Raw genomic sequence first — 27897 nt, 5'->3', positions numbered from 1 at the left:
GCTCATTTCTCATAGCAGGAATAATAAAAATTCCTTCAACTTTACACCGTCAAATAATAGTAGAGATAATAGCAGAGATAAATACACAGCAAACCCGCACCTGCTGGTTTCTGCCTGTGTTGGCTGAATTTCCCATCAGCCTTTGCCGTTCGCCATTTTGAATCGGGAGTTGGCCAATTTAGGTGGCTACATTGTTCATGGGGAAAAAAAACAAAGGTACTGACCCCTCCCACTGTGCGTCACCCTGACTGAGCAGGATCAGGCCATTCGGCCCATCGAGTCTGCCCCCAATGAGGAAACATTATACATGTGGTAGTCACCACTTTTGTATTATAGTGTACATACTGCACTGCACACAAGGGTATTACGGTAAGGCCCCTGTGCTACAGGTACGGGGGTAGATCCCTGCCTGCTGGCTCCGCCCAGTAGGTGGAGTATAAATGTGTGTGCTCCCCGAGCTGCAGCCATTTCGGCAGCAGCTGTAGGAGGCCACACATCTCTGTGTGGTAAAGCCTCGATTGCTATCCACTCTCGTCTCATCGTAATTGATAGTGCATCAATACATAGATGCATAGAAGATAGGAGCAGGGGGAGGCCTTTCGGCCCTTCGAGCCGGCTCCGACATTCATCACCATCATGGCTGATCATCCAACTCAATATCCCAATCCTGCTTTCTCCCCATAGCCTTGGATTCCATTCTCCCCGAGTGCCGCATCTAGCCGCCTCCTTGAGAATATTCGAAGCTTTGGCAACACCTTCTTCCTGTGGCAATGCATCTTCCCTGTCAAACCGGAGATTCCAGTCCGTGCAAACAGTTGGCTGCTGTCGCGTGTCCTCAGCAGATTGTAGCTTTCCTGGAAACACCCTGACTCAATCTTTGCCCAACGTGACCTCGGGCTGGGCTATCCGAGGGAACGGGACACTTTAAGCACAGCCCCAGCACCGAGCCCGGCAGCAGAGTGAGAGGGGCAGCACCGAGCTCGGCAGCAGAGTGAGAGGGGCAGCACCGAGCCTGGCAGCAGAGTGAGAGGGGCAGCACCGAAATCGACAGCATGCAGGGCGGATTGTTGCGATTGGCTACCATGCTATCAGTGTGCACCATCGGCGTACCGACTGCGGGATTGGTGAGTCCGGGGAGAATTAGTCCCTGGAGGGAAGCGGGGGGGAGTAAGCCGGTTAGAATTAGTCTCTGGGTTATGAAATGAAAATCGCTTATTGTCACAAGTTGGCTTCAAATGAAGTTGCTGTGAAAAGCCCCTAGTCGCCACACCGGGGAGGCTGGTACGGGAATTGAACCCACGCTGCTGGCCTGCCCTGGTCCGCTTTAAAAGCCAGCTATTTAGCCCTGTGCTAAACCAGCCCCGAATTATAGAATTCGGCCAGGGTTCCTGCTCCTGCTCAAGGAAAGCGAGGGTCGCGGGGAGACGGCGGGACAGGTGGGATTGAGGGTTATATCAGAGCAGCCGTGATGGAATGGCGGAGCAGAATCGATGGGCCGAATGGCCTACTTCTGCGCTCAGTCCTGATCACTGTCCTGTGAACCCAGGCTTAGAGAGAGAGAGGGAGAGGGTGATCAGTCAGGATTCCTGATCACTGTCCTGTGATCCCTGGGTTAGGCAGAGAGAGGGTGAATTGGACAGGATTCCTGATCACTATCCTGTGATCCCCGGGTTAGAGAGAGAGAGGGAGAGGGTGATCGGTCAGGATTCCTGATCACTGTCCTGTGATCCCCGGGTTAGAGAGAGGGTGAATCGATCAGAATTCCTGATCACTGTCCTGTGATCCCCGGGTTAGAGAGAGAGAGGGTGAATCGGACAGGATTCCTGATCACTGTCCTGTGATCCCCGGGTTAGAGAGAGAGAGAGTGAATCGGACAGGATTCCTGATCACTGTCCTGTGATCCCCGGGTTAGAGAGAGAGAGGGTGAATTGGTCCTGATTCCTGATCACTGTCCTGTGATCCCCGGGTTAGAGAGAGAGAGAGAGAGAGGGTGAATCGGACAGGATTCCTGATCACTGTCCTGTGATCCCCGGGTTAGAGAGAGAGAGAGAGAGGGTGAATCGGTCAGGATTCCTGATCACTGTCCTGTGATCCCCGGGTTAGAGAGAGAGAGGGTGAATCGGACAGGATTCCTGATCACTGTCCTGTGAACCCCGGGTTAGAGAGAGAGAGAGAGAGGGTGAATCGGTCAGGATTCCTGATCACTGTCCTGTGATTCCCGGGTTAGAGAGAGAGAGGGTGAATCGGACAGGATTCCTGATCACTGTCCGGTGATCCCCGGGTTAGAGAGAGAGAGAGAGAGAGGGTGAATCAGACAGGATTCCTGATCACTGTCCTGTGATCCCCGGGTTAGAGAGAGAGAGAGAGAGAGAGGGTGAATCGGTCAGGATTCCTGATCACTGTCCGGTGATCCCCGGGTTAGAGAGAGAGAGAGAGAGAGAGGGTGAATCGGTCAGGATTCCTGATCACTGTCCGGTGATCCCCGGGTTAGAGAGAGAGAGGGTGAATCGGACAGGATTCCTGATCACTGTCCTGTGATCCCCGGGTTAGAGAGAGAGAGAGGGTGAATCGGTCAGGATTCCTGATCACTGTCCTGTGATCCCCGGGTTAGAGAGAGAGAGGGTGAATCGGACAGGATTCCTGATCACTCTCCTGTGATCCCCGGGTTAGAGAGAGAGAGGGTGAATCGGACAGGATTCCTGATCACTGTCCGGTGATCCCCGGGTTAGAGAGAGAGAGAGAGAGGGTGAATCGGACAGGATTCCTGATCACTGTCCTCTGATCCCCGGGTTAGAGAGAGAGAGAGAGGGTGAATCGACCAGGATTCCTGATCACTGTCCTGTGATCCCCGGGTTAGAGAGAGAGAGAGGGTGAATCAACCAGGATTCCTGATCACTGTCCTGTGATCCCCGGGTTAGAGAGAGAGAGGGTGAATCGGACAGGATTCCTGATCACTGTCCTGTGATCCCCGGGTTAGAGAGAGAGAGGGTGAATCGGACAGGATTCCTGATCACTGTCCTGTGATCCCCGGGTTAGAGAGAGAGAGGGTGAATCGGACAGGATTCCTGATCACTGTCCTGTGATCCCCGGGTTAGAGAGAGAGAGAGAGAGAGGGTGAATCGACCAGGATTCCTGATCACTGTCCTCTGATCCCCGGGTTAGAGAGAGAGAGAGGGTGAATCAACCAGGATTCCTGATCACTGTCCTGTGATCCCCGGGTTAGAGAGAGAGAGGGTGAATCGGACAGGATTCCTGATCACTGTCCTGTGATCCCCGGGTTAGAGAGAGAGAGGGTGAATCGGACAGGATTCCTGATCACTGTCCTGTGATCCCCGGGTTAGAGAGAGAGAGGGTGAATCGGACAGGATTCCTGATCACTGTCCGGTGATCCCCGGGTTAGAGAGAGAGAGAGAGAGGGTGAATCGGACTGGATTCCTGATCACTGTCCTCTGATCCCCGGGTTAGAGAGAGAGAGAGAGGGTGAATCGACCAGGATTCCTGATCACTGTCCTGTGATCCCCGGGTTAGAGAGAGAGAGAGGGTGAATCAACCAGGATTCCTGATCACTGTCCTGTGATCCCCGGGTTAGAGAGAGAGAGGGTGAATCGGACAGGATTCCTGATCACTGTCCTGTGATCCCCGGGTTAGAGAGAGAGAGGGTGAATCGGACAGGATTCCTGATCACTGTCCTGTGATCCCCGGGTTAGAGAGAGAGAGGGTGAATCGGACAGGATTCCTGATCACTGTCCTGTGATCCCCGGGTTAGAGAGAGAGAGAGAGAGAGGGTGAATCGACCAGGATTCCTGATCACTGATGGGCCCCGATCGCGGGCCAGGCCACCGTGGGGGCACCCCCCCCCCCGGGGCCAGATCGCCCCGCGCGCCCCCCCCCCCCCCCCAGGACCCCGGAGCCCGCCCGCACCGCCGGTAAATAGGTACTTTAATTTACGCCGGCGGGACAGGCAATTTATCGGCGGGACTTCGGCCCGTCCGGGCCGGAGAATCGAGCGGGGGGGGGGGGGGGGCCACCAACCGGCGCGGCCCGATTCCCGCCCCCGCCGAATATCCGGTACCGGAGACTTCGGCAACCGGCGGGGGCGGGATTCGCGGCGGCCCCCGGCGATTCTCCAACCCGGCGGGGGGTCGGAGAATGACGCCCCACATTTGTGAACCAGAGTTATTCATGTAAAAACAATATAAATTGCTCATTTCTCATAGCAGGAATAATAAAAATTCCTTCAACTTTACACCGTCAAATAATAGTAGAGATAATAGCAGAGATAAATACACAGCAAACCCGCACCTGCTGGTTTCTGCCTGTGTTGGCTGAATTTCCCATCAGCCTTTGCCGTTCGCCATTTTGAATCGGGAGTTGGCCAATTTAGGTGGCTACATTGTTCATGGGGAAAAAAACAAAGGTACTGACCCCTCCCACTGTGCGTCACCCTGACTGAGCAGGATCAGGCCATTCGGCCCATCGAGTCTGCCCCCAATGAGGAAACATTATACATGTGGTAGTCACCACTTTTGTATTATAGTGTACATACTGCACTGCACACAAGGGTATTACGGTAAGGCCCCTGTGCTACAGGTACGGGGGTAGATCCCTGCCTGCTGGCTCCGCCCAGTAGGTGGAGTATAAATGTGTGTGCTCCCCGAGCTGCAGCCATTTCGGCAGCAGCTGTAGGAGGCCACACATCTCTGTGTGGTAAAGCCTCGATTGCTATCCACTCTCGTCTCATCGTAATTGATAGTGCATCAATACATAGATGCATAGAAGATAGGAGCAGGGGGAGGCCTTTCGGCCCTTCGAGCCCGCTCCGACATTCATCACCATCATGGCTGATCATCCAACTCAATAGCCCAATCCTGCTTTCTCCCCATAGCCTTGGATTCCATTCTCCCCGAGTGCCGCATCTAGCCGCCTCCTTGAGAATATTCGAAGCTTTGGCAACACCTTCTTCCTGTGGCAATGCATCTTCCCTGTCAAACCGGAGATTCCAGTCCGTGCAAACAGTTGGCTGCTGTCGCGTGTCCTCAGCACATTGCAGCTTTCCTGGAAACACCCTGACTCAATCTTTGCCCAACGTGACCTCGGGCTGGGCTATCTGAGGGAACGGGACACTTTAAGCACAGCCCCAGCACCGAGCCCGGCAGCGGAGTGAGAGGGGCAGCACCGAGCCCGACAGCAGAGTGAGAGGGGCAGCACCGAGCCCGGCAGCAGAGTGAGAGGGGCAGCACCGAGCCCGGCAGCAGAGTGAGAGGGGCAGCACCGAGCTCGGCAGCAGAGTGAGAGGGGCAGCACCGAGCCCGACAGCAGAGTGAGAGGGGCAGCACCGAGCCCGACAGCAGAGTGAGAGGGGCAGCACCGAGCTCGGCAGCAGAGTGAGAGGGGCAGCACCGAGCCCGGCAGCAGAGTGAGAGGGACAGCACCGAGCCCGACAGCAGAGTGAGAGGGGCAGCACCGAGCTCGGCAGCAGAGTGAGAGGGGCAGCACCGAGCCCGACAGCAGAGTGAGAGGGGCAGCACCGAAATCGACAGCAGAGTGAGAGGGGCAGCACCGAGCCCGACAGCAGAGTGAGAGGGGCAGCACCGAGCTCGGCAGCAGAGTGAGAGGGGCAGCACCGAGCCCGGCAGCAGAGTGAGAGGGGCAGCACCGAGCCCGGCAGCAGAGTGAGAGGGGCAGCACCGAGCCCGGCAGCAGAGTGAGAGGGGCAGCACCGAGCCCGACAGCAGAGTGAGAGGGGCAGCACCGAGCCCGACAGCAGAGTGAGAGGGGCAGCACCGAGCCCGACAGCAGAGAGGGGCAGCACCGAGCCCGACAGCAGAGTGAGAGGGGCAGCACCGAGCCCGACAGCAGAGTGAGAGGGGCAGCACAGAGCCCGACAGCAGAGTGAGAGGGGCAGCACCGAGCCCGACAGCAGAGTGAGAGGGGCAGCACCGAGCCCGACAGCAGAGTGAGAGGGGCAGCACTGAGCCCGACAGCAGAGTGAGAGGGGCAGCACCGAGCCCGACAGCAGAGTGAGAGGGGCAGCACCGAGCCCGACAGCAGAGTGAGAGGGGCAGCACCGAGCCCGACAGCAGAGTGAGAGGGGCAGCACCGAGCCCGACAGCAGAGTGAGAGGGGCAGCACCGAGCCCGACAGCAGAGTGAGAGGGGCAGCACCGAGCCCGGCAGCAGACTGAGAGGGGCAGCACCGAGCTCGGCAGCAGAGTGAGAGGGGCAGCACCGAGCCCGACAGCAGAGTGAGAGGGGCAGCACCGAGCCCGACAGCAGAGTGAGAGGGGCAGCACCGAGCCCGACAGCAGAGTGAGAGGGGCAGCACCGAGCCCGACAGCAGAGTGAGAGGGGCAGCACCGAGCCCGACAGCAGAGTGAGAGGGGCAGCACCGAGCCCGGCAGCAGAGTGAGAGGGGCAGCACCGAGCCCGACAGCAGAGTGAGAGGGGCAGCACCGAGCTCGGCAGCAGAGTGAGAGGGGCAGCACCGAGCCCGACAGCAGAGTGAGAGGGGCAGCACCGAGCCCGACAGCGGAGTGAGAGGGGCAGCACCGAGCCCGACAGCAGAGTGAGAGGGGCAGCACCGAGCCCGACAGCAGAGTGAGAGGGGCAGCACCGAGCCCGACAGCAGAGTGAGAGGGGCAGCACCGAGCTCGGCAGCAGAGTGAGAGGGGCAGCACCGAGCCCGACAGCAGAGTGAGAGGGGCAGCACCGAGCCCGACAGCAGAGTGAGAGGGGCAGCACCGAGCCCGACAGCAGAGTGAGAGGGGCAGCACCGAGCCCGACAGCAGAGTGAGAGGGGCAGCACCGAAATCGACAGCAGAGTGAGAGGGGCAGCACCGAGCCCGACAGCAGAGTGAGAGGGGCAGCACCGAGCCCGACAGCAGAGTGAGAGGGGCAGCACCGAGCCCGGCAGCAGAGTGAGAGGGGCAGCACCGAGCCCGACAGCAGAGTGAGAGGGGCAGCACCGAGCCCGGCAGCAGAGTGAGAGGGGCAGCACCGAGCCCGACAGCAGAGTGAGAGGGGCAGCACCGAGCCCGACAGCAGAGTGAGAGGGGCAGCACTGAGCCCGACAGCAGAGTGAGAGGGGCAGCACCGAGCCCGACAGCAGAGTGAGAGGGGCAGCACCGAGCCCGACAGCAGAGTGAGAGGGGCAGCACCGAGCTCGGCAGCAGAGTGAGAGGGGCAGCACCGAGCCCGACAGCAGAGTGAGAGGGGCAGCACCGAGCCCGACAGCAGAGTGAGAGGAGCAGCACCGAGCCCGACAGCAGAGTGAGAGGGGCAGCACCGAGCCCGACAGCAGAGTGAGAGGGGCAGCACCGAGCCCGACAGCAGAGTGAGAGGGGCAGCACCGAGCCCGGCAGCAGAGTGAGAGGGGCAGCACCGAGCTCGGCAGCAGAGTGAGAGGGGCAGCACCGAGCCCGACAGCAGAGTGAGAGGAGCAGCACCGAGCCCGACAGCAGAGTGAGAGGGGCAGCACCGAGCCCGACAGCAGAGTGAGAGGGGCAGCACCGAGCCCGGCAGCAGAGTGAGAGGGGCAGCACCGAGCTCGGCAGCAGAGTGAGAGGGGCAGCACCGAGCCCGGCAGCAGAGTGAGAGGGGCAGCACCGAGCCCGACAGCAGAGTGAGAGGGGCAGCACCGAGCCCGACAGCAGAGTGAGAGGGGCAGCACCGAGCTCGACAGCAGAGTGAGAGGGGCAGCACCGAGCCCGACAGCAGAGTGAGAGGGGCAGCACCGAGCTCGGCAGCAGAGTGTGTGGGGCAGCACCGAGCCCGACAGCAGAGTGAGAGGGGCAGCACCGAGCCCGGCAGCAGAGTGAGAGGGGCAGCACCGAGCCCGGCAGCAGAGTGAGAGGGGCAGCACCGAGCCCGGCAGCAGAGTGAGAGGGGCAGCACCGAGCCCGACAGCAGAGTGAGAGGGGCAGCACCGAGCCCGACAGCAGAGTGTGTGGGGCAGCACCGAGCCCGACAGCAGAGTGAGAGGGGCAGCACCGAGCCCGGCAGCAGAGTGAGAGGGGCAGCACCGAGCCCGGCAGCAGAGTGAGAGGGGCAGCACCGAGCCCGACAGCAGAGTGAGAGGAGCAGCACCGAGCCCGACAGCAGAGTGAGAGGGGCAGCACCGAGCTCGGCAGCAGAGTGAGAGGGGCAGCACCGAGCCCGACAGCAGAGTGAGAGGGGCAGCACCGAGCCCGACAGCAGAGTGAGAGGGGCAGCACCGAGCCCGGCAGCAGAGTGAGAGGGGCAGCACCGAGCCCGGCAGCAGAGTGAGAGGGGCAGCACCGAGCCCGACAGCAGAGTGAGAGGGGCAGCACCGAGCCCGGCAGCAGAGTGAGAGGGGCAGCACCGAGCCTGGCAGCAGAGTGAGAGGGGCAGCACCGAGCCCGACAGCAGAGTGAGAGGGGCAGCACCGAGCCCGACAGCAGAGTGAGAGGGGCAGCACCGAGCTCGACAGCAGAGTGAGAGGGGCAGCACCGAGCCCGACAGCAGAGTGAGAGAGGCAGCACCGAGCTCGGCAGCAGAGTGAGAGGGGCAGCACCGAGCCCGACAGCAGAGTGAGAGGGGCAGCACCGAGCTCGACAGCAGAGTGAGAGGGGCAGCACCGAGCTCGACAGCAGAGTGTGTGGGGCAGCACCGAGCCCGACAGCAGAGTGAGAGGGGCAGCACCGAGCCCGACAGCAGAGTGAGAGGGGCAGCACCGAGCCCGACAGCAGAGTGAGAGGGGCAGCACCGAGCCCGACAGCAGAGTGAGAGGGGCAGCACCGAGCCCGGCAGCAGAGTGAGAGGGGCAGCACCGAGCTCGACAGCAGAGTGAGAGGGGCAGCACCGAGCCCGACAGCAGAGTGAGAGGGGCAGCACCGAGCCCGACAGCAGAGTGAGAGGGGCAGCACCGAGCCCGACAGCAGAGTGAGAGGGGCAGCACCGAGCCCGGCAGCAGAGTGAGAGGGGCAGCACCGAGCCCGACAGCAGAGTGAGAGGGGCAGCACCGAGCCCGACAGCAGAGTGAGAGGGGCAGCACCGAGCCCGACAGCAGAGTGTGTGGGGCAGCACCGAGCCCGACAGCAGAGTGAGAGGGGCAGCACCACGCCCGGCAGCAGAGTGAGAGGGGCAGCACCGAGCCCGACAGCAGAGTGAGAGGGGCAGCACCGAGCCCGGCAGCAGAGTGAGAGGGGCAGCACCGAGCCCGACAGCAGAGTGAGAGGGGCAGCACCGAGCCCGGCAGCAGAGTGAGAGGGGCAGCACCGAGCCCGACAGCAGAGTGAGAGGGGCAGCACCGAAATCGACAGCATGCAGGGCGGATTGTTGTGATTGGCTACCATGCTATCAGTGTGCACCATCGGCGTACCGACTGCGGGATTGGTGAGTCCGGGGAGAATTAGTCCCTGGAGGGAAGCGGGGGGGAGTAAGCCGGTTAGAATTAGTCTCTGGGTTATGAAATGAAAATCGCTTATTGTCACAAGTAGGCTTCAAATGAAGTTGCTGTGAAAAGCCCCTAGTCGCCACACCGGGGAGGCTGGTACGGGAATTGAACCCACGCTGCTGGCCTGCCCTGGTCCGCTTTAAAAGCCAGCTATTTAGCCCTGTGCTAAACCAGCCCCGAATTATAGAATTCGGCCAGGGTTCCTGCTCCTGCTCAAGGGAAGCGAGGGTCGCGGGGAGACAGCGGGACAGGTGGGATTGAGGGTTATATCAGAGCAGCCGTGATGGAATGGCGGAGCAGACTCGATGGGCCGAATGGCCTACTTCTGCGCTTAGTCCTGATCACTGTCCTGTGAACCCAGGCTTAGAGAGAGAGAGGGAGAGGGTGATCAGTCAGGATTCCTGATCACTGTCCTGTGATCCCCGGGTTAGAGAGAGAGAGAGTGAATCGACCAGGATTCCTGATCACTATCCTGTGATCCCTGGGTCAGAGAGAGAGAGAGAGAGAGAGTGAATCGACCAGGATTCCTGATCACTGTCCAATGATCCCCGGATTAGAGAGAGAGAGGGTGAATCGGACAGGATTCCTGATCACTGTCCGGTGATCCCAGGTTAGAGAGAGAGAGAGTGAATCGATCAGGATTCCTGATCACTGTCCTGTGATCCCCGGGTTAGAGAGAGAGGAGGGTGAATCGGACAGGATTCCTGATCACTGTCCTGTGATCCCCGGGTTAGAGAGAGAGAGAGAGAGAGGGTGAATCGACCAGGATTCCTGATCACTGCCCTGTAATCCCCGGGTTAGAGAGAGAGAGAGAGAGGGTGAATCGGTCAGGATTCCTGATCACTGTCCTGTGATCCCCGGGTTAGAGAGAGAGAGAGAGAGAGGGTGAATCAGACAGGATTCCTGATCACTGTCCTGTGATCCCCGGGTTAGAGAGAGAGAGAGAGAGGGTGAATCGGTCAGGATTTCTGATCACTGTCCTGTGATCCCAGGGTTAGAGAGAGAGAGAGTGAGGGTGAATCGGTCAGGATTCCTGATCACTGTCCTGTGATCCCCGGGTTAGAGAGAGAGAGAGAGAGAGGGTGAATCGGTCAGGATTCCTGATCACTGCCCTGTAATCCCCGGGTTAGAGAGAGAGAGGGTGAATCGGTCAGGATTCCTGATCACTGTCCTGTGATCCCCGGGTTAGAGAGAGAGGGTGAATCGGACAGGATTCCTGATCACTATCCTGTGATCCCAGGGTTAGAGAGAGAGAGAGACAATCGACCAGGATTCCTGATCACTGTCCTGTGATCCCCGGGTTAGAGAGAGAGAGGGTGAATCAGACAGGATTCCTGATCACTGTCCTGTGATCCCCGGGTTAGAGAGAGAGAGAGAGAGAATCGACCAGGATTCCTGATCACTGTCCTGTAATCCCCGGGTTAGAGAGAGAGAGGGTGAATCGGTCAGGATTCCTGATCACTGTCCTGTGATCCCCGGGTTAGAGAGAGAGAGGGTGAATCGGTCAGGATTCCTGATCACTGTCCTGTGATCCCCGGGTTAGAGAGAGAGACGGTGAATCGGACAGGATTCCTGATCACTATCCTGTGATCCCAGGGTTAGAGAGAGAGAGAGAGAATCGACCAGGATTCCTGATTACTGTCCTGTGATCCCCGGGTTAGAGAGAGAGAGGGTGAATCGGACAGGATTCCTGATCACTGTCCTGTGATCCCCGGGTTTGAGAGAGAGAGGGTGAATCGACCAGGATTCCTGATCACTGTCCTGTGATCCCCGGGTTAGAGAGAGAGAGGGTGAATCGACCAGGATTCCTGATCACTGTCCGGTGATCCCCGGGTTAGAGAGAGAGAGAGGGTGAATCGGTCAGGATTCCTGATCACTGCCCTGTGATCCCCGGGTTAGAGAGAGAGAGAGAGAGGGTGAATCGGTCAGGATTCCTGATCACTGCCCTGTGATCCCCGGGTTAGAGAGAGAGAGAGAGAGGGTGAATCGGTCAGGATTCCTGATCACTGCCCTGTGATCCCCGGGTTAGAGAGAGAGAGAGAGAGGGTGAATCGGTCAGGATTCCTGATCACTGCCCTGTGATCCCCGGGTTAGAGAGAGAGAGAGAGAGGGTGAATCGGTCAGGATTCCTGATCACTGCCCTGTGATCCCCGGGTTAGAGAGAGAGAGAGAGAGGGTGAATCGGTCAGGATTCCTGATCACTGCCCTGTAATCCCCGGGTTAGAGAGAGAGAGGGTGAATCGGACAGGATTCCTGATCACTATCCTGTGATCCCAGGGTTAGAGAGAGAGAGAGAGAATCGACCAGGATTCCTGATCACTGTCCTGTGATCCCCGGGTTAGAGAGAGAGAGGGTGAATCGGACAGGATTCCTGATCACTGTCCTGTGATCCCCGGGTTAGAGAGAGAGAGGGTGAATCGACCAGGATTCCTGATCACTGTCCTGTGATCCCCGGGTTAGAGAGAGAGAGAGGGTGAATCGACCAGGATTCCTGATCACTGTCCTGTGATCCCCGGGTTAGAGAGAGAGAGAGAGAGGGTGAATCGGTCAGGATTCCTGATCACTGTCCGGTGATCCCCGGGTTAGAGAGAGAGAGGGTGAATCGACCAGGATTCCTGATCACTGTCCTGTGATCCCCGGGTTAGAGAGAGAGAGAGAGAGAGAGAGAGTGAATCGACCAGGATTCCTGATCACTGTCCTGTGATCCCCGGGTTAGAGAGAGAGAGGGTGAATCGACCAGGATTCCTGATCACTGTCCGGTGATCCCCGGGTTAGAGAGAGAGAGAGGGTGAATCGGTCAGGATTCCTGATCACTGCCCTGTGATCCCCGGGTTAGAGAGAGAGAGAGAGAGGGTGAATCGGTCAGGATTCCTGATCACTGCCCTGTGATCCCCGGGTTAGAGAGAGAGAGAGAGAGGGTGAATCGGACAGGATTCCTGATCACTGTCCTGTGATCCCCGGGTTAGAGAGAGAGAGAGAGTGAATCGGTCAGGATTCCTGATCACTGTCCTGTGATCCCCGGGTTAGAGAGAGAGAGGGTGAATCGACCAGGATTCCTGAACACTGTCCTGTGATCCCCGGGTTAGAGAGAGAGAGGGTGAATCGACCAGGATTCCTGATCACTGTCCTGTGACCCCCGGGTTAGAGAGAGAGAGGGTGAATCGACCAGGATTCCTGATCACTGCCCTATGATCCCCGGGTTAGAGAGAGAGAGGGTGAATCGGACAGGATTCCTGATCACTGTCCTGTGATCCCCGGGTTAGAGAGAGAGAGAGTGAATCGGACAGGATTCCTGATCACTGTCCTGTGATCCCCGGGTTAGAGAGAGAGAGAGTGAATCGGACAGGATTCCTGATCACTATCCTGTGATCCCCGGGTTAGAGAGAGAGAGGGTGAATCGGTCAGGATTCCTGATCACTGTCCTGTGATCCCCGGGTTAGAGAGGAGGGCCAGGGGGGGAATGAATCTGACTTGCCCCTGCCGAAACGGTAAGCTAAAGATCAACTGAATTGCGGGAGACCCCCAAATGGTGCGAGTCGCTCATGTGGCCAATGACCCTCAGAGTGACGCTCCCTCCGGGGTCAGTGTGGTGTGCTGGTACCTTGGTGAGGAGACGGGGGTGGGGGGGAACCAGGACCCGGGGGGGGGGTGGGACGTTACACCGAGAGGGAAGTCCTCCCGATTTGCCATCACAGAGAGCTTAAATCTCGGGCAATGAGCCCCCCGGCTTGAGAAAAAGAAGGAAAATCTCCCCGAGTTGGTGACTCTGTGAAGTTCAGTGGCCACATTCAGGTGCAGCCTGACCGTCTCAGCCCAGTATTCTGATCGAGGGTCACCAGGTGATGGGAGGTTTGAACAGGGAATAAAGTATCTGCGGGAACATGGCGTCAGACCACACGGGATACGCTGCTCGAGCGGGTCGGACCCTTGCACACAATCGGTCATTGTGACGTTTAGTGGGAGTTTGCTGGGCGGAGACGGGCTGACGCGTTTTCCCATAATGCTCTCTGAGGCACGTACGTCCTGGGTGCAGCCATGTAAAATGGCCGACTCCCGATGAGAATGGCCAAACCCCGATTTAAAATGGCGGACGGAAGAGGCTGATGGGAAAATCAGCCAACAGGACTCAAACGGACAGCTGCAGGTAAAACAGTGTATTCACCTCTGGGGAAGCCAGACCGAACCGATACCTGCAGCCATCAACATCACAACAACCCAGCCATCTGCATATTAAGCAGCCATCCCCGGGAACAATTGCTACACATTAGCAACACAAAGCCGACCCAGACCTTTCGGGGCCAGCAGGGGCTGACACAAAGAGAGGTAAACGACCGCCCCCCGATCAGGGAACCGCTCCAGTATTGGAGCACATCGAACCAAGTGATTGGGACCAAGTCCAATCACTTGGAACCAGGTACAAGGTCCGCCCCGAGAGGCAGGAAGCCCCTGGGGACTATAAGAATAGGGGCCAAGTTCAACTCGACCCTTCTTCTCCTGCTCGAGACCCTTCGACAAGAAAACGTAAGTTTTATTCCAACGATCGCTACCAGATAGGCGCTCCTGACTGTCGACCTGTCCCAGCTTTTGAATCCCGCAGGCTCAGAACCCATTCGAAAGGCCATTCGTTTCCCTGACCTGGTGGGCCATTTCCAAAGTTAAGTATTGGCCTGTTAGTGGTAGGAAGTAGCTTAGAAGTAGAATTAATGTATAAGTATTAATTGCTGTATATAATAAATGAGCGTTGATTTAACTCTTACTAAGCGGTGTGTTGGATTATTGATCATTACTCGGACTTGAACCACGTGGCGGTATCAGAAAGATACCTGGCGACTCGAGAGCAAAGGTGACAGAATAAGTAAACTAAGGCTAAAGCGAGCAACATGGGTTCCAAGGCACATTTGGGGGCGGTTCTGAGATCACGGAAGGCGCTCCAGAAACGCACGATCGTCCTTTATCTCGGCCGGGTCGACGATGGCTAACAATCTGGTGTCTCTGTCAGGAAATGTCGCTGGCTGGATGTTGGACCAACGAACTCGGGTCCATCATGTGGATCAAAGTGAGCGACTCCGGGGTGATCGATGGTACCTACAACTCGAGTGTCTCAACTGTTCGAAAGGCTGCAGACGGGGTCGTGATTGGATACCAGCAAAGTGTCACCAACGCAACCTTTGGGTTTGTGGTGAAGTGGGCCATTGGTAATGCGAAGGATTTATTTAGCGAAGGGCTGTGTTCCTGATTGCTGTCATTCCAAACTCTCCCCGGCTCACTCCCCTTCTAACTTTCCCTCTGGTAGTTTCACCAACCTCTCCTCCAGTGGGAGCACAGTGACTCACCCCCATCTCCAGATCTTATATTCCTCTATCTCCCTGTGGGAGCGACTCCCACATTCTCCCCACTCCCCGTGGGAGCGAATTCCACATTCTCCCCCACTCCCTGTGGGAGCGAGTCCCACATTCTCCCCACTCCCCGTGGGAGCGAATTCCACATTCTCCCCCACTCCCCGTGGGAGCGAGTCCCACATTCTCCCCCACTCCCTGTGGGAGCGAGTCCCACATTCTCCCCCACTCTCTGTGGGAGCGAGTCCCACATTCTCGCCCTCTCCCCGTGGGAGCGAGTCCCACATTCTCCCTCACTCCCTGTGGGAGCGAGTCCCACATTCTCGCCCTCTCCCCGTGGGAGCGAGTCCCACATTCTCCCTCACTCCCTGTGGGAGCGAGTCCCACATTCTCCCCACTCCCTGTGGGAGCGAGTCCCACATTCTCCGCCACTCCCTGTGGGAGCGAGTCCCACATTCTCCCCCTCTCCCCGTGGGAGCGAGTCCCACATTCTCCCCACTCCCTGTGGGAGCGAGTCCCACATTCTCCCAACTCCCTGTGGGAGCGAGTCCCACATTCTCCCCACTCCCTGTGGGAGCGAGTCCCATATTCTCCCCCACTCCCTGTGGGAGCAAGTCCCACATTCACCCCACTCCCTGTGGGAGCGAGTTCCACATTCTCCCCACTCCCTGTGGGAGCGAGTTCCACATTCTCCCCACTCCCAGTGGGAGCGAATCCCACATTCTCCCCACTCCCTGTGGGAGCGAGTCCCACATTCTCCTCACTCCCTGTGGGAGCGAGTCCCACATTCTCCCCCACTCCCTGTGGGAGCGAGTCCCACATTCTCCCCCACTCCCCGTGGGAGCGAGTCCCACATTCTCCCCACTCCCTGTGGGAGCGAGTCCCACATTCTCCCCACTCCCCGTGGGAGCGAGTCCCACATTCTCCCCCACTCCCTGTGGGAGCGAGTCCCACATTCTCCTCCCTCCCCGGGGGAGCGGGCCCCACATTCTTTGCTACTCTCGGTTTAAGGTATCGGGTGAATAGTGGGTGGCACAGTGGTTAACACCGCTGCCTCACAGCGCCAGGGTCCCGGGTTCAATTCTGGCCTCGGGTGACTGTCTGCGCGGAGTCTGCACGTCCTCCCCGTGTGTGCGTGGGTTTCCTCCGGGTGCTCCGGTTTCCTCCCGCAGTCCAGAGATGTGCAGATGAGGTGCATTGGCCATGCTAAGTCACCCCTTGGTGTTCAAAGATGTGCAGGTTAGGTGGATTGGATATAATAAAATTGCCCCTTGGTGTTCTGGGACGAAATTCTCCTACCCGCCCCGCCACATTTCTGCCCCGACCGGCCGGCGGGAGTCCCCGTAACACCAGCCGGTCAATGGGGTTTCCCATTGTGGGGCAGCCCCACGCCGTCGGGAAACCCCCGGGCGCCGGCAGAACGGAGACTCCCGCCGGCGGAGAATGACGCCCCAGATGTGGCTACGGGCATAGGCCGGGAGATTGAGCCTAGGTACGGTGCTCTTTCCGAGGGTCGGTGCAGAGACGATGGGCCGAACGGTCTCCTTCTACCCCCTAGGGATTCGATGGAAAGAGGTTTTTCCTCAATTCCCCGATTGGATTCATTCGTCACTGTCTTATTTTGATGGTCTTCCCCCTACTGGAAACCCTCTCCTTGTGCATCTGCCGAATTGGCCCTTCCACAGGCCCAGATCGCCCAGGCTACGGTTAGAAACCCCTTGGAAGTCCCCCACGCGAGGACTTTGCGAGAATTGTCGGAGGCATTTCAATTTCCAATGGGAAACCCCCCCCCCTGTGTCCGGAACCTTCCGGAAACATCGCCAGCTCTGAGTTAGTCAGAGACTGCGAACGGTTCGGTCTTAATTACCTGGAAATTGCATCTCAGTCCTGCGTAATTCTAAAACTGACCTTCCTGACTCCCCATCTAGTCTACCCCAGACACCCTGATTCCGCTCCCCCCCCCTCCCCGCCCCCCACAACACTGAACTTCAAACCTCTCCATACTCTCGGAAGCTGTGGAGGCTTGTTATCAGTGTCTGTTGTTTATCGGATGTATCTGTGCAAAATGCCTTCAATAAAAATATTTCTTAAAAAAAACCCACAACGAGCGAGGGGCAATCTGGCGCTGACCAGGCCTCAGAGGACGCACCGAGTGATCTGGCAAAACCCTCCACCAGGTAAACCCGTCCCTTCCTGGAGAAACAACTCCCGGCCTATCGAATCATTTGTGGCAAAGTCCTCGATTCCACTCGTGTTGTCAACCTTCAATCGAACCCATAAAATCTCCACACTGCAGAAGGAGGCCATTCGGCCCATCGAGTCTGCACCGACCTTCCGAAAGAGCATCCTACCTAGGCCCACTCCTCCCCCGCCCTACCCCTGTAGTCCCATAACCCCAGCTAACCTGCACATCTTTGGACACAAAGGGGCAATTTAGCACGGCCAATCCACCCAACCTGCACATCTTTGGACACTAAGGGACAATTTAGCACGGCCAATCCACCCAACCTGCACATCTTTGGACACTAAGGGGCAATTTAGCACGGCCAATCCACCCAACCTGCACATTTTTGGACACTAAGGGACAATTTAACACGGCCAATCCACCTAACCTGCACATCTTTGGATACTAAGGGGCAATTTAGCACGGCCAATCCACCTAACCTGCACATCTTTGGACACTAAGGGGCAATTTAGCGCGGCCAATCCACCTAACCTGCACATCTTTGGATACTAAGGGGCAATTTAGCACAGCCAATCCACCTAACCTGCACATCTTTGGACACTAAGGGGCAATTTAGCACAGCCAATCCACCTAACCTGCACATCTTTGGACACTAAGGGGCAATTTAGCGCGGCCAATCCACCTAACCTGCACATCTTTGGATACTAAGGGGCAATTTAGCACAGCCAATCCACCTAACCTACACATCTTTGGACACTAAGGGGCAATTTAGCACGGCCAATCCACCTAACCTGCACATCTTTGGACGCTAAGGGACAATTTAGCACGGCCAATCCACCTAACCTGCACATCTTTGGACACTAAGGGGCAATTTAGCACGGCCAATCCACCCAACCTGCACATCTTTGGACACTAAGGGGCAATTTAGCGCGGCCAATCCACCTAACCTGCACATCTTTGGACACTAAGGGACAATTTAGCGCGGCCAATCCACCTAACCTGCACATCTTTGGACGCTAAGGGACAAAATAGCACGGCCAATCCACCTAACCTGCACATCTTTGGACACTAAGGGGCAATTTAGCACGGCCAATCCACCTAACCTGCACATCTTTGGACATTAAGGGACAATTTAGCACGGCCAATCCACCCAACCTGCACATCTTTGGACACTAAGGGACAATTTATCATGGCCAATCCACCTAACCTGCACATCTTTGGACACTAAGGGGCAATTTAACATGGCCAATCCACCTCACCTGCACATCCAAGGACTGTGGGAGGAAACCGGAGCACCCGGAGGAAACCCACGCAGACACGGGGGGGGGAGAATGTGCAGACTCCGCACAGTCACCCGAGGCCGGAATCGAACCCGTGTCCCTGGAGCTGTGAGGCCTCGGTGCTGGCCACCATTGCACCTTCTCCAGTGCCTCCATGTCCTTTCTATAACATGGCGACCGGAGCTGTTTGCGGGAACTCCACGTGGGGTGGAACCGAGGTGCGATACAAATTCTCGTCACCATCTCTGCTTCACAATTGGCATCCTCCAGTCAGGAACCCCAGTGTTTGGTTTGATCTGCACAAGGCCAGAGCTTCACCTTCTCCTAACAATTGTTCTGTTTCTAATTTCCTCCCTCTACAACTCCAGGCAGCGTCACAGTTTGGGCTGGGCAGTACTACAATGACGGAGCCAAAGAACAATTGAAGACCATGTGGTTACTCCGAAAAAACCGACAAGATCCAAAGGACAACTGGGAGGCCACTTTGTAAGGACGGCATTGTTCCCAGAGCTCGCGTTGTAAACTCGATACCACAGGTGTCGAGAAGCTAAGCTGGCCGTGCTTTTGAGACAAGGGGGAGGAAGGTTTGATTTGGCTACTGAGACATGGTCAGGCCCCATCGCCTGTCCGCCGTCACTCCATTGACAGAACCCTCCACCCGCTCCCCCCCCCCCCCTCAGCCGGCCCACAGCACAAGTCGCAACGACAAGTTGAAGGCTGATGCGTCAGGGCAGTACTGAGGGAGTGCTGCACTGCCTTTAGAATCAGGCTTCAGACTGAGGCCCCATCTGGCCCGGAGGGGGGAAAATCCCACGGAACCGTTTCAAAGGACATTTATCTCCGCAACCCTGTCCAATATTCACCCCTCCATCTCTTTTATTACATTCCTGTATCATCTTTTATCACACTTCCTTGTGTGTTTTGATATACTACGGAGTGTAATATGTGTTACTCAAACCTTGGTTACTGATGAGGTTTTCTGAATCTCGATGAAGAAGACTGGAACTTGTCCAGTAGGAACAAAAGGTCCATTGAGTAACTATAGAACATAGAACAGTACAGCACAGAACAGGCCCTTCGGCCCTCGATGTTGTGCCGAGCACTGTCCGAAACCAGGATCAGGCTCTCCCACTCCCTGTCATTCTGGTGTGCTCCATGTGCCTATCCAATAACCGCTTGAAAGTTCCTAAAGTGTCCCGACTCCACTATCACAGCAGACAGTCCATTCCACACCCTAACCACTCTCTGAGTAAAGAACCTACCTCGGACATCCCTCCTATATCTCCCACCCTGAATCTTATAGTTATGCCCCCTTGTGACAGCTACATCCACCCGAGGAAATAGTGTCTGAACGTCCACTCTATCTATCCCCCTCATCATCTTATAAACCTCTATTAAGTCGCCTCTCATCCTCCTCCGCTCCAAAGAGCAAAGCCCGAGCTCCCTCAACCTTTCCTCATAAGACCTATCCTGCGAACCAGGCAGCATCCTGGTAAATCTCCTGTGCACCCTTTCCAATGCTTCCACGTCCTTCCTATAGTGAGGTGACCAGAACTGCGCACAATACTCCAAATGTGGTCTCACCAGGGTCATGTACAGTTGCAGCATAACCCCGCGGCTCTTACACTCAAAACTATAACAATAATTGAGACCGTTCCCTCCGAGGTAATCTAGTCCACTCCTCCACCATACCCAGTACCTCTCCCATCACCCATGGCACCTTCCCATGCAATCGCAGAAGGTGTAACATCTGCCCCTTTACCTCTTCCATGCTTAACATCCCAGGCCCAAAACACACATTCCAGGTTAAGCAGCATTTCACTTGCATCTCTTCCAATTTGGTCGACTGCATTCGCTGCTCCCAGTGTGGTCTCCTCTATATCGGAGAGACCAAACGCAGACTGGGTGATCACTTTGCTGAGCACCTTCGGTCTGTGCGCGTTCGGGACCCGGACCTTCCCGTTGCTTGCCATTTTAACACAAGACCCTGCTCCCATGCCCGTTCTTGGCCTGCTGCAATGTTCCAGTGAGGCTCAACGCAAACTGGAGGAACAACATCTCATCTTCCGGTTAGGCACGCTCCAGCCTTCCGGTCTCAACATCGAATTGAACAACTTCAGATGATCAGCTCTACCCCACCTCGACCCATTTGTTTTCATCCCATTTCATTTGACCATTTCTTTCTTTCTTAATAAATATTTACCCCCCCCCCCCCAAATCTTATTCACCTTTCCTCCACCTTTCTCCTCTTTGCTTCCCCCCCCCCCCCTCCCCTCACATCTACAGTTTACCCTCTGATGTTAGTTTCCCTGCTGTTTGGCCTTTCACATCTTTTGTCCTCTCTGGGGACTGCCAATAGCACTCTGTTCCCTTGGTTTCTGTGGCCATTAGCACTCTGTTCCCTGGGTTTCTGTGGCTATGACTCATCTTTCATTCCCACTCCACAGTATAAATATTGCCCACTTTCTCTGTCTGTTAGCTTTGACAAAGAGTCATCGGACTCAAAACGTTGGCTCTCTTCTCTCCCTACAGATGCTGCCAGACCCGCTGAGATTTTCCACCTTTTCCTCTTTCGTTTCAGAGTCCAGCATCTGCAGTAATTTCTTTACTTTAACATTGATACTAGTGATAAGATTAACACGATCTAACTGCAGTAACTATGCGTAATTACATCTGAGCTAATCTGACACTCCTCTCCTGGTAACAGTACATCCAAAAGAGAGAGTGGGAGACCCAATGTGGTTTCTTTTATACCCCTGTTAGTCACGCCCTCTAGTGATCATCTGGTGCTACTGATTACTCATTAACACTTTATGTACATGCAAATACAGAGATCACCACACCATCCCCAACACCAAAGCAGACCATCAGCAGAGTGTAGGGGTTTGTTGTCAACATTGTGGCTGAGACATTCCTCAATTATAGCAGTAACTACACTTCAAAACTACTCACTTCGCAGTGAGCACGGTGCTCCAAACACGTCTATCTAACCCCCTGCTGTACCTGTCCTGGGAGTGTTTGATGGGGACTGTGTAGAGGGAGCTTTACTCTGTATCTAACTCCGTGCTGTATCTGTCCTGGGAGTGTTTGATGGGGACTGTGTAGAGGGAGCTTTACTCTGTATCTAACCCCGTGCTGTACCTGTCTGGGAGTGTTTGATGGGGACAGTGTAGAGGGAGCTTTACACTGTATCTAACCCCGTGCTGTACCTGTCCTGGGAGTGTTTGATGGGGGACAGTGTAGAGGGAGCTTTACTCTGTATCTAACCCCGTGCTGTACCTGTCCTGGGAGTGTTTGATGGGGGACAGTGTACAGGGAGCTTTACTCTGTATCTAGTCCCGTGCTGTACCTGTCCTGGGAGAGTTAGATGGGGACAGTGTAGAGGGAGCCTTACTCTGTATCTAACCCCGTGCTGTACCTGTCCTGGGAGTGTTTGATGGGGACAGTGTAGAGAGAGCTTTACTCAGTATCTAACCCCGTGCTGTACCTGTCCTGGGAGTGTTTGATGGGGACAGTGTAGAGGGAGCTTTACTCTGTATCTAACCCCGTGCTGTACCTGTCCTGGGAGTGTTTGATGGGAACAGTGTAGAGGGAGCTTTACTCTGTATCTAACCCCGTGCTGTACCTGTCCTGGGAGTGTTTGATGGGGCAGTGTAGAGGGAGCATAACTCTGTATGTAACCCCGTGCTGTATCTGTCCTGGGAGTGTGTGATGGGAACAGTGTAGAGAGAGCTTTACTCTGTATCTAACCCCGTGCTGTACCTGTCCTGGGAGTGTTTGATGGGGACAGTGTAGAGGGAGCTTTACTCTGTATCTAGCCCCGTGCTGTACCTGTCCTGGGAGTGTTTGATGGGGACAGTGTAGAGGGAGCTTTACTCTGTATCTAACCCCGTGCTGTACCTGTCCTGGGAGTGTTTGATGGGGACAGTGTAGAGGGAGCTTTGCTCTGTATCTAACCCCGTGCTGTACCTGTCCTGGAAGTGTTTGATGGGGGACAGTGTCGAGGGAGCTTTACCCTGTATCTAACCCCGTGCTGTACCTGTCCTGGGAGTGTTTGATGGGGACAATGTAGAGGGAGCTTTACTCTGTATCTAACCCCGTGCTGTACCTGTCCTGGGAGTGTTTGATGGGGGACAGTGTAGAGGGAGCTTTACTGTGTATCTAACCCCGTGCTGTACCTGTCCTGGGAGTGTTTGATGGGGGACAGTGTAGAGGGAGCTTTACTCTGTATCTAGTCCCGTGCTGTACCTGTCCTGGGAGTGTTTGATGGGGACAGTGTAGAGGGAGCTTTACTCTGTATCTAACCCCGTGCTGTACCTGTCCTGGGAGTGTTTGATGGGGGACAGTGTAGAGGGAGCTTTACTCTGTATCTAACCCCGTGCTGTACCTGTCCTGGGAGTGTTTGATGGGGGACAGTGTAGAGGGAGCCTTACTCTGTATCTAACCCCGTGCTGTACCTGTCCTGGGAGTGTTTGATGGGGACAGTGGAGAGGGAGCTTAACTCTGTATCTAGTCCCGTGCTGTACCTGTCCTGGGAGTGTTAGATGGGGACAGTGTAGAGGGAGCCTTACTCTGTATCTAACCCCGTGCTGTACCTGTCCTGGGAGTGTTTGATGGGGACAGTGTAGAGGGAGCTTAACTCTGTATCTAACCCCGTGCTGTACCTGTCCTGGGAGTGTTTGATGGGGACAGTGTAGAGGGAGCTTTACTCTGTATCTAACCCCGTGCTGTACCTGTCCTGGGAGTGTTTGATGGGAACAGTGTAGAGAGAGCTTTACTCAGTATCTAACCCCGTGCTGTACCTGTCCTGGGAGTGTTTGATGGGGACAGTGTAGAGGGAGCTTTACTCTGTATCTAACCCCGTGCTGTACCTGTCCTGGGAGTGTTTGATGGGAACAGTGTAGAGGGAGCTTTACTCTGTATCTAACCCCGTGCTGTACCTGTCCTGGGAGTGTTTGATGGGGACAGTGTAGAGGGAGCATAACTCTGTATGTAACCCCGTGCTGTATCTGTCCTGGGAGTGTGTGATGGGAACAGTGTAGAGGGAGCTTTACTCTGTATCTAACCCCGTGCTGTACCTGTCCTGGGAGTGTTTGATGGGGACAGTGTAGAGGGAGCTTTACTCTGTATCTAGCCCCGTGCTGTACCTGTCCTGGGAGTGTTTGATGGGGACAGTGTAGAGGGAGCTTTACTCTGTATCTAACCCCATGCTGTACCTGTCCTGGGAGTGTTTGATGGGGACAGTGTAGAGGGAGCTTTACTCTGTATCTAACCCCGTGCTGTACCTGTCCTGGAAGTGTTTGATGGGGACAGTGTAGAGGGAGCTTTACTCTGTATCTAACCCCGTGCTGTACCTGTCCTGGGACTGTTTGATGGGGACAGTGTAGAGGGAGCTTTACTCTGTATCTAACCCCGTGCTGTACCTGTCCTGGGAGTGTTTGATGGGGAAAGTGTAGAGGGAACTTTCCTCTGTATCTAACCCCGTGCTGTACCTGTCCTGGGAATGTTTGATGGGGACAGTGTAGAGGGAGCTTTACTCTGTATCTAACCCCGTGCTGTACCTGTACTGGGAGTGTTTGATGGGGACAGTGTAGAGGGAGCTTTACTCTGTACCTAATCCCGTGCTGTACCTGTCCTGGGAGTGTTTGATGGGGACAGTGTAGAGGAAGCTTTACTCTGTATCTAACCCCGTGCTGTACCTGTCCTGGGAGTGTTTGATGGGGAAAGTGTAGAGGGAACTTTGCTCTGTATCTAACCTCGTGCTGTACCTGTCCTGGGAGTGTTTGATGGGGACAGTGTAGAGGGAGCTTTACTCTGTATCTAACCCCGTGCTGTACCTGTCCTGGGAATGTTTGATGGGGACAGTGTAGAGGGAGCTTTACTCTGTATCTAACCCCGTGCTGTACCTGTCCTGGGAGTGTTTGATGGGGACAGTGTAGAGGGAGCTTTACTCTGTATCTAACCCTGTGCTGTACCTGTCCTGGGAGTGTTTGATGGGGACAGTGTAGAGGGAGCTTTACTCTGTATCTAACCCCGTGCTGTACCTGTCCTGGGAATGTTTGATGGGGACAGTGTAGAGGGAGATTTACTCTGTATCTAACCCCGTGCTGTACCTGTCCTGGGAGTGTTTGATGGGGACAGTGTAGAGGGAGCTTTACTCTGTATCTAACCCTGTGCTGTACCTGTCCTGGGAGTGTTTGATGGGGACAGTGTAGAGGGAGCTTTACTCTGTATCTAATCCCGTGCTGTACCTGTCCTGGGAGTGTTTGATGGGACAGTGTAGAGCGAGCTTTACTCTGTATCTAACCCCGTGCTGTACCTGTCCTGGGAGTGTTTGATGGGGACAGTGTAGAGGGAGCTTTACTCTGTATCTAACCCCGTGCTGTACCTGTCCTGGGAGTGTTTGATGGGGACAGTGTCGAGGAAGCTTTACTCTGTATCTAACCCCGTGCTGTACCTGTCCTGGGAGTGTTTGATGGGGACAGTGTAGAGGGAGCTTTACTCTGTATCGAACCCCGTGCTGTACTTGTCCTGGGAATGTTTGATGGGGACAGTGTAGAGGGAGCTTTACTCTGTCTCTAACCCCGTGCTGTACCTATCCTGGGAGTGTTTGATGGGGACAGTGTAGAGGGAGCTTTACTCTGTATCTAACCTCGTGCTGTACCTATCCTGGGAGTGTTTGATGGGGACAATGTAGAGGGAGCTTTACTCTGTATCTAACCCCGTGCTGTACCTGTCCTGGGAGTGTTTGATGGGGGACAGTGTAGAGGGAGCTTTACTGTGTATCTCACCCCGTGCTGTACCTGTCCTGGGAGTGTTTGATGGGGGACAGTGTAGAGGGAGCTTTACTCTGTATCTAGTCCCGTGCTGTACCTGTCCTGGGAGTGTTTGATGGGGACAGTGTAGAGGGAGCTTTACTCTGTATCTAACCCCGTGCTGTACCTGTCCTGGGAGTGTTTGATGGGGGACAGTGTAGAGGGAGCTTTACTCTGTATCTAACCCCGTGCTGTACCTGTCCTGGGAGTGTTTGATGGGGGACAGTGTAGAGGGAGCCTTACTCTGTATCTAACCCCGTGCTGTACCTGTCCTGGGAGTGTTTGATGGGGACAGTGGAGAGGGAGCTTAACTCTGTATCTAGTCCCGTGCTGTACCTGTCCTGGGAGTGTTAGATGGGGACAGTGTAGAGGGAGCCTTACTCTGTATCTAACCCCGTGCTGTACCTGTCCTGGGAGTGTTTGATGGGGACAGTGTAGAGGGAGCTTAACTCTGTATCTAACCCCGTGCTGTACCTGTCCTGGGAGTGTTTGATGGGGACAGTGTAGAGGGAGCTTTACTCTGTATCTAACCCCGTGCTGTACCTGTCCTGGGAGTGTTTGATGGGAACAGTGTAGAGAGAGCTTTACTCAGTATCTAACCCCGTGCTGTACCTGTCCTGGGAGTGTTTGATGGGGACAGTGTAGAGGGAGCTTTACTCTGTATCTAACCCCGTGCTGTACCTGTCCTGGGAGTGTTTGATGGGAACAGTGTAGAGGGAGCTTTACTCTGTATCTAACCCCGTGCTGTACCTGTCCTGGGAGTGTTTGATGGGGACAGTGTAGAGGGAGCATAACTCTGTATGTAACCCCGTGCTGTATCTGTCCTGGGAGTGTGTGATGGGAACAGTGTAGAGGGAGCTTTACTCTGTATCTAACCCCGTGCTGTACCTGTCCTGGGAGTGTTTGATGGGGACAGTGTAGAGGGAGCTTTACTCTGTATCTAGCCCCGTGCTGTACCTGTCCTGGGAGTGTTTGATGGGGACAGTGTAGAGGGAGCTTTACTCTGTATCTAACCCCATGCTGTACCTGTCCTGGGAGTGTTTGATGGGGACAGTGTAGAGGGAGCTTTACTCTGTATCTAACCCCGTGCTGTACCTGTCCTGGAAGTGTTTGATGGGGACAGTGTAGAGGGAGCTTTACTCTGTATCTAACCCCGTGCTGTACCTGTCCTGGGACTGTTTGATGGGGACAGTGTAGAGGGAGCTTTACTCTGTATCTAACCCCGTGCTGTACCTGTCCTGGGAGTGTTTGATGGGGAAAGTGTAGAGGGAACTTTCCTCTGTATCTAACCCCGTGCTGTACCTGTCCTGGGAATGTTTGATGGGGACAGTGTAGAGGGAGCTTTACTCTGTATCTAACCCCGTGCTGTACCTGTACTGGGAGTGTTTGATGGGGACAGTGTAGAGGGAGCTTTACTCTGTACCTAATCCCGTGCTGTACCTGTCCTGGGAGTGTTTGATGGGGACAGTGTAGAGGAAGCTTTACTCTGTATCTAACCCCGTGCTGTACCTGTCCTGGGAGTGTTTGATGGGGAAAGTGTAGAGGGAACTTTGCTCTGTATCTAACCTCGTGCTGTACCTGTCCTGGGAGTGTTTGATGGGGACAGTGTAGAGGGAGCTTTACTCTGTATCTAACCCCGTGCTGTACCTGTCCTGGGAATGTTTGATGGGGACAGTGTAGAGGGAGCTTTACTCTGTATCTAACCCCGTGCTGTACCTGTCCTGGGAGTGTTTGATGGGGACAGTGTAGAGGGAGCTTTACTCTGTATCTAACCCTGTGCTGTACCTGTCCTGGGAGTGTTTGATGGGGACAGTGTAGAGGGAGCTTTACTCTGTATCTAACCCCGTGCTGTACCTGTCCTGGGAATGTTTGATGGGGACAGTGTAGAGGGAGATTTACTCTGTATCTAACCCCGTGCTGTACCTGTCCTGGGAGTGTTTGATGGGGACAGTGTAGAGGGAGCTTTACTCTGTATCTAACCCTGTGCTGTACCTGTCCTGGGAGTGTTTGATGGGGACAGTGTAGAGGGAGCTTTACTCTGTATCTAATCCCGTGCTGTACCTGTCCTGGGAGTGTTTGATGGGACAGTGTAGAGCGAGCTTTACTCTGTATCTAACCCCGTGCTGTACCTGTCCTGGGAGTGTTTGATGGGGACAGTGTAGAGGGAGCTTTACTCTGTATCTAACCCCGTGCTGTACCTGTCCTGGGAGTGTTTGATGGGGACAGTGTCGAGGAAGCTTTACTCTGTATCTAACCCCGTGCTGTACCTGTCCTGGGAGTGTTTGATGGGGACAGTGTAGAGGGAGCTTTACTCTGTATCGAACCCCGTGCTGTACTTGTCCTGGGAATGTTTGATGGGGACAGTGTAGAGGGAGCTTTACTCTGTATCTAACCCCGTGCTGTACCTATCCTGGGAGTGTTTGATGGGGACAGTGTAGAGGGAGCTTTACTCTGTATCTAACCTCGTGCTGTACCTATCCTGGGAGTGTTTGAATTATGGACTGGGGAGTAAGATTACAATGTCTGATCTGGGCGTCTCCAACATATTGACAAAATATTTAACCCTGGAACAGGAATGTGAACTAGATCTGCCCATTTCTTCTCAATGGTTTGCCTGTCACTCTCTCTCTCTCTGTCGATAGGGCTGGAATGGACGTGTTCACTCGAGCGAACCCTGCAAAGTGTAATGTCCGCGACGATCGCTCGGAGCTGTGAGCAGGGGAAGTGGTGGCTGGATTCGCCGTGGCAGTCAGTGGGTCAGATTGCGACTGAGCGTTCCGTAGGCGCCAGCGAGACCTCCCGTCCTGTAAACCCCCCAAATGTCTCGAAACCGTAATTTCAATAAAGGGCCAAATGGAGCATCGCAA

General features: G+C 55.4%; 1 protein-coding gene across 2 annotated transcripts; it reads left to right on the top strand.

The window, feature by feature from the left end:
• Positions 1–809: 809 nt before the first annotated feature.
• On the top strand, positions 810–27897 carry LOC140399912 (avidin-like). Of its 2 annotated transcripts, none has more exons than XM_072489391.1 (4): positions 810–1124; positions 14414–14609; positions 18584–18701; positions 27673–27897. In XM_072489391.1, the coding sequence occupies exons 1-4, from the start codon at positions 1053–1055 to the stop codon at positions 27743–27745; spliced, it is 459 nt and encodes a 152-aa protein (XP_072345492.1). In that variant the 5' UTR covers positions 810–1052; the 3' UTR covers positions 27746–27897. The 2 variants fall into 2 exon arrangements, with proteins under 2 accessions (XP_072345492.1, XP_072345493.1); XM_072489392.1 differs by lacking the exon at positions 810–1124 and adding an exon at positions 9156–9353.

The sequence above is a fragment of the Scyliorhinus torazame genome, chromosome 24 (assembly GCF_047496885.1).
Source record: "Scyliorhinus torazame isolate Kashiwa2021f chromosome 24, sScyTor2.1, whole genome shotgun sequence".
In the NCBI taxonomy this organism is placed as follows: domain Eukaryota; kingdom Metazoa; phylum Chordata; class Chondrichthyes; order Carcharhiniformes; family Scyliorhinidae; genus Scyliorhinus; species Scyliorhinus torazame.
The sequence above is the reverse complement of the archived record's forward strand: the minus strand, read 5'-3'. Positions and strand labels throughout refer to the sequence as shown.